General features: G+C 36.5%; 1 protein-coding gene across 15 annotated transcripts in view; it reads right to left on the reverse strand.

Moving 5' to 3' along the window:
• LOC127868617 (rap guanine nucleotide exchange factor 6-like) overlaps nt 1-17,369 on the reverse strand; it is a 123,365-nt gene that overhangs the window by 50,592 nt on the left and 55,404 nt on the right. For 13 of the 15 annotated variants that reach the window (XM_052410519.1, XM_052410509.1, XM_052410508.1 and 10 more), the window contains one exon: nt 13,879-13,954. In XM_052410519.1, the coding sequence (XP_052266479.1) occupies nt 13,879-13,954 (76 nt within the window). Of the gene's footprint in view, nt 1-1,660; nt 2,419-13,878; nt 13,955-15,371; nt 15,807-16,454; nt 16,583-17,369 lie in introns of those variants that run through there. The other 2 variants (XM_052410511.1, XM_052410514.1) reach the window with 2 other exon arrangements.

Here is a 17,369-nt window from a genome sequence, read left to right on the forward strand (position 1 = left end):
GACAGATGGCCACACATACAGACAGACAGACACACAGAAAGATGGCCACACAGACAGACAGAAAGATGGTAACACAGTCAGACAGACAGATGGCCACACAGACAGACAGAAAGATGGCCACACAGACAGACAGAAAGATGGCCACACAGACAGACAGAAAGATTGCCACACAAACAGACAGACAGACAGACAGATGACCACACAGACAGACAGAAAGATGGCCACACAGACAGACAGAAAGATGGCCACACAGACAGACAGAAAGATGGTAACACAGACAGACAGGCAGATGGCCACACAGACAGACACACAGATGGCCACACAGACAGACAGAAAGATTGCCACACAGACAGACAGACAGATGGCCACACAGACATACAGACAGATGGCCACACAGACAGACAGAAAGATGGTCACACAGACAGACAGACAAATAGCCAAACAGACAGACAGATGGCCACACGGACAGAAAGATGGTCACATAGACAGTTGGTCAAACTGACAGACACATGGCCACACAGACAGAAAGACAGACACATGGCCACACAAACAGACAGACAGACAGACAGACAGACAGACAGACAGACAGACAGACAGACAGACAGACAGACAGACAGACAGACAGACAGACAGACAGACAGACAGACAGACAGACAGATGGTCACACAGACAGACAATGTGAAATATATAACAACCTGAAAACTTTAATTTTTAAATCAAATTAACACATGTAATTTGGACATGTTGATAAGATTAATTTAAAATCTTCATAATTGATATTTTAACTGTTTCCAGAAATGAGCCACAGTTTCCAGAAATGATCGACAGACAGACATGACTATAAAACAAATTTCTGCCTCTGCCAAGCAGCTGACAGACTGAATAACATGGAAATCATGCATTCTCTAGCAATCAAGCATCTAGCAACACTGATCATCTGTCATAAGGTACCCAGATATCATCTTCATACCAGGATCTTTCATCAATCAACAGGGCACCCATGTTTGTCTGATACCATCCCTTACACAAATGTTGTGTGTAGTAAATAAACATGCCAAATGTTCCACAAATATAAAATGCAAATAAGTAGTACCACACAAACTTAAGAAAAAAATTTTTACAGTGTATTTCTTAGCTAAAATTATAAAAGAAACAAGCAAATTCATTGAATTGATATCCCCCCCCCCCCCCAATATGCTTCTAGACACAAAAGTGTTATATTTGACAGTCAAAAAGCATTTTTTTCAAGATACAAAGGGCCATAACTCCATTATTAAGAGATGGTGTACAATGACATTTGGCGTGCATCATCCTCTTATCCATATATATACTCATACCAAGTTTCAATGAAATCTGCCAACTGCCAAAGCACTTCCAAGATATGGCTCCGGACGGACGGAAAGACGGACGGACGGAAAGACAGATGGACGGACAACGCCAAAACAATATCCCTCCGCCTATGGCGGGGGATAACAAATATGTTTAGTACTATAAACAATGTAGATTGAAGCTCAACTAGTTTCTGTATATATTACCATCAACTAAACTTTGCAGGAGTAAAAAATTAACAAAAATGGTATTTCTAACAGACCATAGCAAATATGAAAAGCCGGTAGACTGAGGCCCAGATCCTGATTTCCCCATGCATTATGGCAGGTACCTGATCCAAGGAGCGTGTATAGGACGTCTTCTCAATATATGTGCGTATCTCCTTTCTCTCCACAGAGGCATTGTGGGAATGTGAGCGCAACACAACCTCCTCTTCCTCCGAGTCCTCATGTTTCACATGCACCTCTTCCCTCAAATACTGAGCAAGGGCCCTCATAGACACACCCTTCTTACGCTTCTTCACACTTGCCGAAAAGAGTTCATCCATTCTTGTGAGGTCCATTTAAACAATTGTGTGTAGGTCGGTTTCACTTTATGGATGTTTTATTTTTATTTTAAAACCTGGATTAGCAATACCACAGAAATAAAATTATTCTCTATAGTTTCACTATTTAAAAAATTAAGTATCCATGTAGAAAAAAAATGCTCTTCTGAATTTCAACTCTGTGTAAGTCAAATTTGTGTAAGTTAGTACCATATCTTCATTTTCAAAACATGAAGGGCAGTATACCAGAAAATATCTTCACTTCAATTTTACACTTTGTAGGTCAGGTTTACCACAAAAATAAACTTTTCCTTCAACATTAACACTTCTAGTGCTCCCATTAATACTTAAAGAGCTACTCTTTTTCACTTCATTTAAAGTCTAAACCATTCAAATTTGCTTTTCAAGGGAACACTGTTAAAAATAACTTTTTTTTCAGCTTCTGGCTAAAAGATATCTTTCTAAAAATTATCCACTCTTTGAAATACTTCCAACAGAAACCTATTTAATTATTAACTGTTTCCCAGATAAAACTTTTATGCGGCTTGTTTGTGACGGATATGAAACCTCCTCTTGGTCCAATTTGAATAGTGTTTCAAGTAGTGCAGGAAATCTTACTATTGACAGTGAGCATTGTTTCTGAGGGACAACACTATCTCAACACTTTGTTTTCGGTGACAAATCATTGAAAACAATATGATTTCTAACAAATAAGTAATTTAAAGAAGAAACAAAGTAACAAAGGAGACGATGCATTTGAGAAGACTTGTAGGCTATTCCTAGATTTTCTGTTTAAGTAAATACATTTTGCTCAATCAGATCTTGTAGATTCAATTAAATTGTTCTGTACTAAAGCTTATAGTGGAAGAAACTTTCCATCAGTAACAAATGAGGTTATTGAAATTTAAATTCTACAATAAACAGCAAATAACTTAATTTCTACAATAAACAGCAAATAATGCTGTCTGCAATTCCCAATCGTCACACTCATACAATGATAATAAGGTCGTGCAGACTAAGATAAGGTCAATGACATATCAATCCAATAATATATATGATAGACCTGAATACTGAGTACAAAGTATATCAGTGAATCAAGGCTCAGTTTCCAGAACCTCTTCAAGTCCTCAGCCTTCCCCTATGTACCATGACTGTGTCAGTCTTTGTTCCATGACAACCAGTAGGAAGGAAATCATTACACTTTTGTATTACTTTCCCTACTAAACTTAGGTACTTACATTTGTTACATCTTATCAGTTCTGTATTTAAAGATCAAAACAATTCAAGGAAATATTCTTAAAAACCAAACTTCAATAAACATAATATTGAAATATGTATATAACCCCTATCTTGTCACAAAGCTTTAGCTTGCATACATAATTATATATTAACTTAATAGATTAATTATATACCTTACACCTTCATATTGATATTGAAAATGGCTTATATTTCAAATTCTGATAATGTTTAATTCTTATGAAAAGCAACCATGAATCTCTGAGGATATTGCTTAGATTAAGTATTTGCTGACATGCTCAATTAAAACAAGTATGATGAACCGCCTGAGTTCAAGGGCAAACATGCAACTTTGTACTTGTCAACTTGAATTGGAGAGCAAAAGGAGCAACAAACCGTCCCCTCATTGATTTATGAACCTAAATATAATCTTTGCACAATACCTTTGTAGTGTATCATTTGTACATGATAAAACAACATGCACAATAAAGATCATGTGATAACAGGTTACTGACACATCAATGGTAAATAATCATTACAAAACATAAAAATAAAAACAATAATAGTTTAAATAAGTTTACAAAGAATGGAAACACACATAGTTAGGATGACTATCACACCAGGATTGGTCTCTTGTAACACATGTTATACAGGATTTGTCTTTTGCAGAACATGGTCCACAGGATTTGTAGAACATGGTCCACAAGATCAGTCTTTTGTAGAACAGCATCCACAGGATGTGACTTTTGTAGAACATTGTCAACATGATTGGTCTTTTGTAGAACACCATCCACAGGAATGGTCTATGAAGAACATCATCCACAAGATTGGTCTTTTGTAAAACATGGTCCAAAGGATTGGTCTTTTGTAGAAAATGGTCTACAGGATTGGTCTTTTGTAGAAAATCTTCAACAGGATTGGTCATTTGTAGAACATGGTCTAAAGGATTGGTCTTTTGTAGAACATGGTCCAAGAGATTGGTCTTTTGTAGAACATGGTCAAAAGGATTGGTCTTTTATCGAACATGTCCACAGGATTGGTCTTTTGTAGAACATGGTACACAGTATTTGTCTTTTGTAAAACATGGTTCACAGGATTTGTCTTTTGTAGAACATGGTCCACATGATTTGTCTTTTGTATAACATGGTCCACGGGATTTGTATTTTGTAGAACATTGTCCACAGGATGTCTTTTGTAGAACATGGTCCACAGGATTTGTCATTTGTAGAACATGATGCAAAATATCGGTCTTTTGTAGAACATGGTCTACAGGACTTGTCTTTTGTAGAACATAGTCCACAGGATTTGTCTTTTGTAGAACATAGGCCACAGGATTTGTCTTTTGTAGAACATGGTCCACAGGATCGGTCTTTTGTAAAACATGGTCCACAGGATATGTCTTTGTAGAACATGGTCCACAGGATTTGTCATTTGTAGAACATGGTCCACAGGATTTGTCATTTGTAGAACATGGTGCAAAGGATTGGTCTTTAATGAACATGGTCCACAGGATTTGTCTTTTGTAGAACATGGTCCACAGAATTTGCCTTATGAAGAACATGATCCACAGGAACCATCTTTTGTAGAACATGGTCCACAGGATTGGTCTTTTGTAACACATGGTCCACAGACTGTCTTTTGTAGAACATGGTCCACAGTACTGGTCTTTTGTCGAACATGGTCCACAGGATTTGTCTTTTGTAAAACATGGTCAACAGGATTGGTCTTTTGTAAAACATGGTCCACAGGATCAGTCTTTTGTAAAACATGGTCCACATGATCGGTCTTTTGTAGAACATGGTCCAAAGGATCGGTCTTTTGTAGAACATGGTCCACAGGATCAGTCGTTTGTAGAACATGGTCCACAAGATCGGTCTTTTGTAGAACATGGACCACAAGATTGGTCTTTTGTAGAACATGGACCACAGGATTGGTCTTTTGTATAACATCAGTGCTTTCCACAGGCCATTTAACGGTCACTTGCTAGTGCGCTTGAATTTCAAAATAAGGGTCTGCGAGCCCTTAAAATTGTCCGACCAGTGTATTTTTTCTGTAACTGCAACAAGCTATTCTTAAGATCAAGCTCATGTTGACTTCATCAAAAAATTTCAGAGCCTATTTAGGATCCTCTGTGAATTATATGTATCACTTTAAACAATTAAAGCCCGTGTAAAGGCAGAGTGCCGTTGTATTGGAAACTCGATATTGGCCAATGAGAGCGAAACAAAACGTGTAGGCTGTCAATATGTGCAGTAAAATCATGCAGACAAGGAGTGACATAATTGCCACATGTGTGTGGTTTTCTGGCCGATGATGGCTACGGTGTACACTTCCACGATGAAATCTCAGCCAGTTACTTAGAAGACTGATGTCAACCTAGTGTAATCCTCATGGAAACTGTGCACTTCATGCCAAATATGGTCAAAACATGTATTCTACTCGATAAGCCTTTTTACAAATTTTTGTTGATTTCATTACAAATGTTTCATTGATTTCTCAAATGAGCATAATTTAACTTGTAATCTAAAACACGCTTACAAATCTAAATGTTCATGTGATATTAACTAATTCTACCTTCAAATAAAAAGTGCTCATGTATTTCATGTTGATCCTTTGTCTCAATAAAAAGGGCACTAAAATAATGCAGACATGTACAAAGTCATGTCATCCGCATGGAAAGAGTGGATGATAATTGTTGTACAAAAATGCGAACATCACACCTGGCGATTTATGCATGTTTCATGGGAAAATCCCCATCGTGATAAGACGTCATTTAATAAACTCTTTAGTCACAGATGCCAAAGTTCATTTGTTACTTGAACAATTGCCCATGTTTGTGTCTATGCAATTCTAGAGCATTGTCGTCAATATTTAGCAGAATTTGGTTTTAAAAATGGAATACACTGTAACTCCAATATAAAGCGCTCCGTTATAACGCTGAATCCAATATAACGCGGAGGGTGCTTGGATCCCATTTTTTCTCCAACCTTCCATTTGATTTCTGATTCAAATTCGTATTATGCAACTTCATGTATTTTCAGACAATTCAAAGATGGCGGCAATTACAGTCATGTTGATTGCTTTATTCAACCGTCCGTTGAACCGATTATAATCGCCTCGAGGTTAAACAACACCGACAGCTAATTGGTGTTAATCTGTTGTGTAATGTCAATAAAGGTGTGAAAAACTCGCGTGTCAGTGTTTATTACATGTATTCCTCATCAGAGCGGTTCAGTGCGATAATTTCCATAAGTTAAGTGCAAGCGGGATAGTTATACAATTCAAGTAATTCAAAACGATTGAAACATTCTTACTTTGATATGGTTGCAGTTTGACTATGTTAAATGAGCGGTTGTGAAATATACAGCCTACTGTATAAAACAACTTTTTCTGTCATTTCATTATCATTCTAGTATTATGTCATTTAATCTTTCAGTTCGTGTATAAGAAATTAAATAATGCAGATGATTTATTTACATGCGAACGCAGTGTACTGGCAATTGTTAACAGAGTTTCACTTTCATTTTCGCGCGGTATCAGAAAGTCCCCGGGAAACACGTTTTTTGCATGCGTATGACGCAATAAAACATTTTTTTGTACATGAGTCGTATTGCATTCAATCTAAATTTAAAGTCGCTCGTCCAATGAAATCTCTGCCCCATAATGCACTGTACTCTTAACACTTCTGAAAATGGCATATATGCGTACGGTTGTGTTTACGAATTTCTTAAACATATATCGTCATTAATGTTCAACATTATTATTTTTAAGTGATGTTGCAATTTTATTGGATTATCGGATAAATGTGCACATAAGAAAAGCGGCATGTATACTGTTATCGATACGATTCGGTTTATATGCATGTATTTGCGTCAATACAGCATGGCAATATACATAACCTTTATTATAGGCTATTCTATACCTGTTTTTTTTTTATAGCGCCCTGCAGTTAATGAGCTCAAAACCTATAACGCGGATCCGTTATAACGCTGTTTCGCGGCTTGGACCCCATTGACCGCACTATATTGGAGTTACAGTGTATACAAGTTTATCGGGTTATGAATAGCGACGGGAAAAGTAGTAAGTATGCAGTAATAGATCGAGAGTCTGGTTGATATAGATGTATAGGGAATGGAATAGATCAAGTCCAGATTAGGGGTGTCTATGTGGGAAAGGGTTAAAACAATTAAAAATTGAATGAATTATATTAGCTTTTTCTTGAAGAGTCATAACACATCAACTAACATCATTTCACCATACAAATTCAAAACAAAATTTAACTATGGAGGGGGGCAGCCCTCTCTAACCCACTTCGAGCATCCAAGGGGTGACTGCAAAATATTGTCTTAAGTAGAAAATGGTCCATGGAATTGGCCTTCTGTACAACATGATTAAAAGTAAATGGTCATTTGAAGAACATGGTCTACAGGATTAGTCTTTTGAGACTGTTTATATTTAGTCAAAATATTGCAGAACATGATTTTTACACAAATATGAGATTGCTGTTTAGATTGTAAAAGCTTTAATCCATGTTATCAACTTAGAATATGATTTTAACAAGCGATGTGTTTGTGAAACACTATGTCCCCATATATATGACCTTTAACCTTGAAGGATGACCTTGACCTCGACATTTCACCACTCAAAATGTGCAGCTCCATTAGATACACATGCATGCCAAATATCAAGTTGCTAGCTTCAATATTGCAAAAGTGTACATTAAATGAGCAATTTTGACCCATATATTTGACATTTGACCTTGAAGGATGACCTTGACCTTTCACCACTCAAAATGTGCAGCTCCATGAGATACACATGCATGCCAAATATGAAGTTGCTATCTTCAATATTGCAAAAGTTATGGCAAATGTTAAAGTTGGGGCAAACAAACAAACCAACGGACAGGGCAAAAACAATATGTCCCCTTCTATAGTGGTGGTGGACATAAAAATAGTGATAAAGAATTTCATAAAATTCCTCAATGTTTTAATAACTGTTACACATACATTTTACATTCTTGCTTATCTTATCACACAAGAGCCAAAATAAATAATTAACTGTATCCTTTACAAATAAATTAAGACAGAAAATATTCAATCCATACCTGAAGTTCACTGAAGGAAACAACTTTTTATCAACATTAAATTTATCACCGAAAACATATCCATATGGAACCATGAGTGTAACTATCAACACAAGACATAAGTTGAACCTCCATGATGTTCAACGCTGATTACTTTCTCTACCATGTGATCTTTCAGGTAGATTCAAGATGAAAATTGAATTAATATTCCAGGAAAATAAACTTACTTGATCCTGTTTTTGATAATACCATATACATGTATTCACACCAAAAACAACTACATTTACATGTAAACACTGATTTAATAACAGTAATGTGTGTTTCATGAATATTTGGATTATTGTTCAAATTTTTTAAATTTAAAATTAAAAAATACACTGTTTTATTTTTATAGTAAAATGCTGAAGTCAATTCGTATTCATTAAAAATAAATACATGTGTTTTATGGAAGTACCTACAAGCCATGGATGAATACGTCTTATTACATGTACCTACAATGGTTGATACAAACACACTCATACCATTATGAGTATGAATTCTTGTCAAAACTTTGCATTAAGTAACCAGCATCAAGAATTCCAGTCAAAATACAGATGATCAAGAGATAAATCACTGAATAGTTTCATGTACTCAATGGGACCAATCAACAGCACTAATGCATGAACACCAAACACATCTACCTCTGAGACAGGGGGGACTTGAGTCACCAATTAACTAATTTGGCTACAACACTGTTGCTGTGCAACACTAGCCAACTAATTGGTTAGTTTGTTTATCTTTGCCCAATAACACTGTGCACCAATAAAACTATGCCATCATGCTTCAGTGAAATACATTACATAATGGACATCAATGTGCTTTACATGCCAAAACAAACAGCAAATGATTCATGCAAAGATACCAATTATTCAGGGCATCAATTGTTCAAAAGAATAATTAAAAGGCTCAGCACTTGAAAAAAAGACTGAACAAAACTTACTAAGCAGTTCTTAGAGACATTAATGGCTAAAGTCATTTATATGCAAATTAGTTCAATATCAATGTGACTAACATGTTCCACCACCGTTGTCTCAAATAATTTTGAATCAAGCCCAAAGGAGGAACTCATTTTCAATGCAATACCAACATCTGCATGTTGATTGATTATGAATCTAACACATTAAATTATTGGACAACAAAATATACATTTACAAACCGGTATAGAGATGTTGACAAAACAAAAGGGCGGGTCCGTGATTCAGTTCTGTGTTGTGTTATATTGTATTATCATCAATACTGCACAGGATCCGTACTCTAAGCAATCTTTCCACATAAGACACTTTGCATTCCCAAGACAGTCAATCTTCCTTAATCATTAGGAAACTGGCATTGTTTTCTGATTTATAACCACACTGTTTCTAGCCATTCCCATTTAAACAAGTTTTTTACTGATTTGTCAATCCCCAGATTAAGTGAAAGTTATTTATTGTTTTGATAATCTTCATTTTCCCTTAAAACGTCATTTGCAAACTTTCAAAGTTATCCACAAATTTTCAATACCATTTTTATTGAAAGATTGGAAAACAAAATCCAATCACAAAGCTCTTTACAACAAGAAACCGTCGGAGACGGGAGATGCTCCCCAAAGTTTTTTTTGTCACAATATTGCACTATATATTCAGATAAAAGGAAACGTCTTGAGGGCACAGTAGTTGGGGGGACAAGAATTTTTTTAAATAAAATTTCAAAGGGCCATAACTCTGTGAAAAATCATCCGACCAGAACCCGCTGATGATATGCACATCTCCTCTTGGTAGTGAAGCTTCCCATAAAGTTTCATTGAATTCCAGTCATTAGTTGCTGAGAAATACAGTACAGGCACCATGTACTTAAACAAAAATGCCTGTCCGCGGTGTTCACTTTTCCCGATTGGTGACATTTCGCGGGGGATGGACACGCTACTGACCGCGGTGTTCAGCGAACACTCGAAATCGCCGCGATTTCACGCTATCGATAACGGGAACACCCGTGATCACTGCGATGACTTTCTTCCAATGTGTCTAGCACCAGTGTTTCTTATCCCAAAATGTAAAATATTGCACTATTAATTATACTGTTGGTCAGTACAAAAGGCCTATAGAAAACCGCCGACTGCGTCTTTGTTTTATTTCCCAAACAAGCACCAAAAAATCCAATATCCTATGTATTACGAAACACAAACTTTAGATAAGCACGTGTCGTCTGTCAAAACAATTATTGTACATGTCAGTTAACAGATCGAAGTAATTCTCGTATATGATATCGGAAACGGGACTTGATTTAAACATTTACAATTACGATATTTATTTTCATAAGATTTGCTCTAAACAAATGAGAACCAAACAAACGTACACAGACAACACAAAATATAAATAATTTTGACAAATTAATTTTTAAAAAGTTGGTTTATTCTCGTTAAATCGCTTTAACTTTCTCCCGATTTCCAGAAAATGACTTATACATGTTGAATGAAATCTAAATATAGAGGACGCTGTTCATTGGTCGTAAAAGAATATTCATTAACTGTACATGGCACTTTATGTGCAATGCCAATTCCAAATCATTTGCGAGATACCCAGATACTTAAATGGAAATTCACTACGAAGCTTTTACAATGTTGTCTGCTCTTCGCAGTTTTTTGTGTATAAATTAATACACCCACGCCTATTTTCGCGCGCTTTTTGTCTAGACAAAATCTGGACACAAATATCATGGGCATATACATGTATTTATTTGTGGCTACAATTTGTAACAGAACATGAACTGTACACGATGCGCGAACACCACATTAAGTGATTTACGCATGTTGGAATACCCGTATCCCGATTGGATGCTTATTTCATCAAATCTTTAAATAGAATCATATGCCAAAATTCATTTTATACTTTCGAAAAATTGCCAACATTTGTGTTATTGAAAATCTTGTCAATATTATCGTCTATATTACACACCCATAATTTGCTTTTAAAATGGAAATGGGGCATATATGGGATTATCGAGTAATGGATAAAGATGGGAGAAGTTGCATGTATGAGATTGAGACAGTTGACACGTATGTATCGGGGAATCAAGAGACTCGGGAGAATACGATTACTACAATCAGTTATGCGTTATCCATGGCTTCAAACTGTTAATTGCAAAATCAAACACGCAATTATCACTCCTCCAGGTGCGGTATCATACAGCTAGGTGCAAACACTTTTTTCTTTTATATGCGGCGTTTAAAAAGACACAAAACACTGTCATGAGCATGGGTGTGAAATACATTTTCATTATCACTTTTAAATGAAAGGGATCAATACAATACATGTACAATGTACGTTTATTTTCAATTATTATTTTTTTAGCGGACACGATGAACACCGCAATAAACATTATGGGTCCGCGGTGATTAGCGGTGTTCGCCTTATTGAAAACGGCCCCCAAGACATTTAATCTGAACACCCATCGCGGGGTTCATATTGGTAAGCGAACACAGTGAAATGAACACCGCGGCGAGTGGCGTTTGTTCAAGTACACGGTGCCTGTACTGTAGCCCAGACAAAAATTGTGCACGGACGGACACATAGACGGACAGACGAAGCGGCGACTATATGCTCCCTCCAAAATAAATTTTGGGGGAGCATAAAAATGCCTATAATGAAATATGGGGATAATACTGCTAGTGTTATATTATGCATAAGGGCTTCAACATTGGATCTGTCATACCCCCTATATTTTTCCCGAATGAACCCTGGGAAAATAGGATACTCAGAAAAATCGCTTCCCTGAACATGAATTGTTTTAACTCCTCCCATGCTGTTAATTTCATCCTTCTTGAAGACAAATGCTTCCTGATTTTAACCACATACATTGTTACATTGCTCCAGCTAGTAAAATAGGCTGAAAACATGGCATCTGTGTGCAATATTAATTTGATTACCGTAAATTCGCGAATATAATACGCACTTTTTTACCTGCCAAATTTTTCTTCAAGTAGGGGGTGCGTATAATATACGAATTTAGATCAGAACAAAAATTTTCCTGTGAAAATGTTCAACTTAATCGTTGTAATTCGCTGCGCGTAAGCCATTTTGAATTACACAATTACATCAAAGGGGGGCAACTGTGCTTACGGTAATTGTCACGGCTACACCGTATAGTACCGTACATGCTAAATAGACCAACCATCGATATTATATATATAATAATAATAATAATACTTATTATTTTATAATTATAATTATCATCTTTCTGAATATTGTCAAATGGAATTAAATGTTATAAATAAACAGCGTCTCTGTTTCGTTCTTTTGCTGACTGCTTGACCCGGGTGTCAGCAGGTGGCCCATGTGTTATCGGTAAAGGTGCTGAGAAGGGCCATCGCTTGTCAGCGGGACCCGTGTATTCGAGGTGTTGACAAAAAGGGTCCCGATCTAGGGGCCTGAGTAAACGATTGCTAATTGACACTTATTGACACATACAGTCAAGGGTCTTTATAAACACAAGAACTTAGCAGTGGCCAACATTATCTTCCAAACATCTACATACTACATATCGTCAAATCTACAGCATCAACTGCGATCAGAACAGCTCCAAATCACGCAAATCTTTAAAAAATATTTGTCTTGAAATTGTCGAAAAAGGCACTTTTTAGCGCCGATCTTGCAATTGTCGAAAAAGGCACTTTTTAGCGCCGATCGTGTAATTGTCGAAATGGGCAAAGTACGTACATCGTACACTGCCAAGGAAAAGCTTGCTGCTATTTCCTATGCAGAGGCACATGGCAACATGTCTACACGGATGTTGATCCGCAAGGCATGTCTTCAGAAGAAATTGCTCGCTTTTTCCAAAGCGACGATGAAGAGAGCGATTTCGAGGGGTTCGACGAAAGTGACCTGTGATCAACTCGTCACTAACGAGAAACAAAAAACAGCCCTTTTCAGGGCAACCATTTGTCTTAGAAAGAATTGTCTCAAAATTGTCACATTGGTATCAAATTAACCATATGTTTGCGTTAATAAAACAATCAACGGTAATATAAACAATAGACAGATATTTATTATGCAACTGTCATGACAACGGCCCGATAACACATCGCGATCAATATACCGGGCTAGCACTGTGAAACAGATGTGTGATAACGCCAAATTGGTTTGCTATTTTCACAACACAAAAATATATTTTCCCCATTTTGTTGCTTACCCGACGCTTACGCTAGCAAATCTATTTCTCATGTATTTTCCTGTCAAGTCTTTGTCTAAAAGCGCGCGAAAATTAGAGTGGGTGTAAACACTGTCGAACGTAATGTGTACTGGGAATGCAATAGCTTGCCGATATGGTCAATAATTACCGGTATTGCTCTAAATGTCGTTATTGTTTAAAATAATACGTTCAAATAAACTTAATGGAGAAAATATATAAAGACATTTAACATGTGGGAGAACAAATGACAGCGATCACTTTAAACAGGAATCTTCAATCTGAAATTTTATTTTAACAAGTGTGAATACATTTTTTTCGGAAATGACAGTGTCATGGCCGATTTCGGACACTGAATTTTTAGTGCGTATTTTACTCGGATTTTGAATTTTTACCAAAAAATTTGGACCAAAGTTGGGGGTGCGTATTAAACACGAGGGCGTATTATATTCGCGAATTTACGGTAGACAAAAATAGGTGCACATACCACAATCATTTCGGAGGGTTCGAGGATCAAACATTCGCTGGCCCGCCTCGCACATCCTGGAGTCCTCTTGCCAAAACTGAAACACACAACAAATTTTCTGTTATAAAAAGTCTAATATAGCAGTATTCAGATATCACACAATGTGTTGCTATGCCTTAACTTCCCATGCTTACTTGATAGTAACTCGGCAATCTCATCAGTGCATCCCTAAGGCAAATCAGTCTAACTCTTGGTGGCAAAAACACTACAGCATCTTTATTGTCAGTCTTATCAAAATCAATAATGCATATGCGTCTGCCTCTGAGAAAACCAGGCTTAATGCATGTGCCCAAACTAGCCTGTGCAGTCACTACAGGCTACTCAAGGCAAAACTTTCCACTTCTATAGGATTATTCATTATTAAAGAGGTCTCTTCTGAATCCAAGTCCAGTCCAGGCAGAAAGTGGGATCCCTGATAAGCTTCTGTGGACTGCGCAGGCTTATCTGAGACAACACTTCATGCACTCTGCGGACTGCACAGGCTTATCTGAGACAACACTTCATGCACATCCTTTAAGCCCATTTTTCCCAGAGACCAGCTCATATATTGATCCCTATTGTCTCTGCAGACGACCTTGACAGCAATATTTAAGCAGAGGTACATCCACATACATCATTTCCAGAACACTGAATACTTCATAATGAGCAGGCAGGAAACAAATAATAGGTGAAACAATTCTTATTACTCCTTTTATCTTTCATTCATTTTTTTGTTGTTGCTAAATATATTAATTTATCATTATGCATTGCTACTATAAATAAAGTGGTACTTTTATGTTGTTCAGTTGTATTTTACAAAATTTGTTGCATTTTCTTCAATATTTCATTTAAAGGTTAGACAATATTTGATAAAACAAGGACAATGGTTTGGACACAAAAATCATTCCTAGAGCAATTGCCAAACCCAATTTTAAAGATTACTGAACATGAAAACTTGTAAGATCATATATGTCAAAGGAAATAAAAGCTAAAACTTGACATTTTTGTGCCATATACATGAAATCAAGAAGAGTGAGCAACAATAACAATCACAGTCTTGGTTTGACATTGATTTCCAATGTGGATGAATATGAAAACCAAATCACAATATATCTGGGAACTTACTCAAGGCTTTTATGGGAAAAAGAAATAGAATATATTCAAATTGCCAGCAAAAATGAGCCTGACCTTTCCATTCCCCAGCTCCAAGGAAAGAGACTCTGAGAATTTGCAATCTTGTGATATTTGTATTTAGGGCAATACATGGGAAATATATATGTTTTTAAAGTCATCCTTTTTATCTTACACTTTGCATGGGAAAAATGCTGTTTTATGTTTAAATCTGGTCATGCTACATGATAAAAGAACATGTAGTGAAATAATGTGGTTATGAAACAAAAGTTTATGTTTCTCAAATACAGTAAACAAAAGAACAAAATCTGGATCCTTTGAAACACAAATATTTCATAAATCACCTTGAGAAAGTACAAGCAGGTTGATCCTGTACATCCTCTCTCCAATAGGGGTCATCCTGGAGCCCCAAATGAGAGAAAGGGGACCCTTTGACACTATGAGCCCCTGCCTGGGCCCCTAATGCACCCTGAGGGCCCATTGCTGGGGCACTGGCCCCTTCCTCCTCATCCTCAGACTTCCTGTCCTGTCCCACCAGGTAAATCAGCATTGTACATGTCACTAGGTACTAGCCATCCTTGCGGCACACTTTGATTTGCTTAATTCCATCACACTTCATTAATAAAGCTGTTTCACAAAAGCTATGACTGATAAAACTGTAATAAGCAGGTTCACAAGATTGATGGTATGTCACAATCAGCTTTATTTGGTGATTTTCCAATTTCACTTAGGGCTTTAGTGAGTAATTTTCATTAGCTGGTTTACTGGTTAACTGATGCCTATAAGATAAGCAAGATTTTCAATTAACCCTTCAAAGGGCAAAGGCAAACACTGCTTTTTCTTTTATCACCACACCAAGAAAAGGTTATCTAGCACTGTATTCCAGGTAAAATCCCTTTATTGATAGAAAAGATCACTGGTAATAGGTGGGAAAGCACCAATACAATAAGACTATCTAAGTGGAGCACCATTTATTCCAGCAGCATACCCAGATCATCAGCTTGATCTTCTAGAAGTGTCCTATGCCAATAGTTATAATCTGATAAGACATTCCGTTACACTCAAAGATCTGTGAAACAGGCTCTGATTCCCATGAAATTCTACTATCATATCATTTTTTATTTTGAAATAACTCTTACAGCCAGAGAAAAGTATATCTCCTAGAATGTGACACATAACCAAGAACAAAAAACAACTTTTCAAAAATTATAAAATATTCCATCAAACCAACAGATAAAGAAATTAAATTAAATAAAGACTGTAGAATTTCACTAGAAAGAAAATCAGAAAAATAAAATATTCCTTCAAACCAACTGATAAATAAATTAAATTAGGAAAGTAGCATTTATTAGAAAGAAGATAAAGAACTGCAAGACTTGTCTTAATGAATTAACCAGACATATTTAAGATTCACATTATACATGTACCTGCGTTGACTGCTTATTAAACAGACAAACCATTTACCATGTGTGCTCAGAGCAACACATGAAGTATAATCCCTGGAACAAGGAAGTCTCATAAAATTTAATGCATGTCCACTTGAAACACATTGAACACCACCCTGTATTGCCTGCACTCCCATCAATTAAAAAACACCCACTTACAAATATATTCAAAATCATGTGAAATTTCAAGAAGACACTTGTATCTCATAGACTCTTTTACAAACTGCATGTATCTTCTTGCTTGAGAACTAATTGCATGTCATGTACAGCAAAGTGGATGTTGCCATAAACACCACTCAACCTTGCAGTAATCTAACACATAGATATGAATAATAGCAAGTTAACAGGTTAATATCAATCTCCTGACGAACACAGCAATCTAGGTAGTAAAATGTACACTGCACATATAAAATACACAATAACACGCACTATGTAAAATTTCCACAATTTTCAGTAATCATTATTGTATTCCAAATAACACAGTTACTGTGGCAACTGTTTTCTTAATCCAATCAAATAAATATACTGATGTGGGACAACAAAAGCACAACACAATCTGCTTTAACAACACTGACTGATTAAACTGAACATAATCCAGCAATACTGGCCTCTGCACATGTTACAAATCATGCCCTATCTCCCACATAGATATAGATCAATTTTCTTATCTCCTAATCAAACATTCTGATAACAATCACCAAATCAACATCCCCAAATAGTAAACATCAACATTGCAGGTCTTCCTACCCAGGTGCTGATACAGCCCACCTAATCATTAGAAAGCAGGAAGCCATATGCCAGGTTGTGACTAACCAGGGCAGTTTGAATCAAACTATGTAACACTAGCTATGAATAGTGGATACCTATACCTTGGTGCTGGGATAGGTAAGATACATG

The sequence above is a fragment of the Dreissena polymorpha genome, chromosome 2 (assembly GCF_020536995.1).
Source record: "Dreissena polymorpha isolate Duluth1 chromosome 2, UMN_Dpol_1.0, whole genome shotgun sequence".
In the NCBI taxonomy this organism is placed as follows: domain Eukaryota; kingdom Metazoa; phylum Mollusca; class Bivalvia; order Myida; family Dreissenidae; genus Dreissena; species Dreissena polymorpha.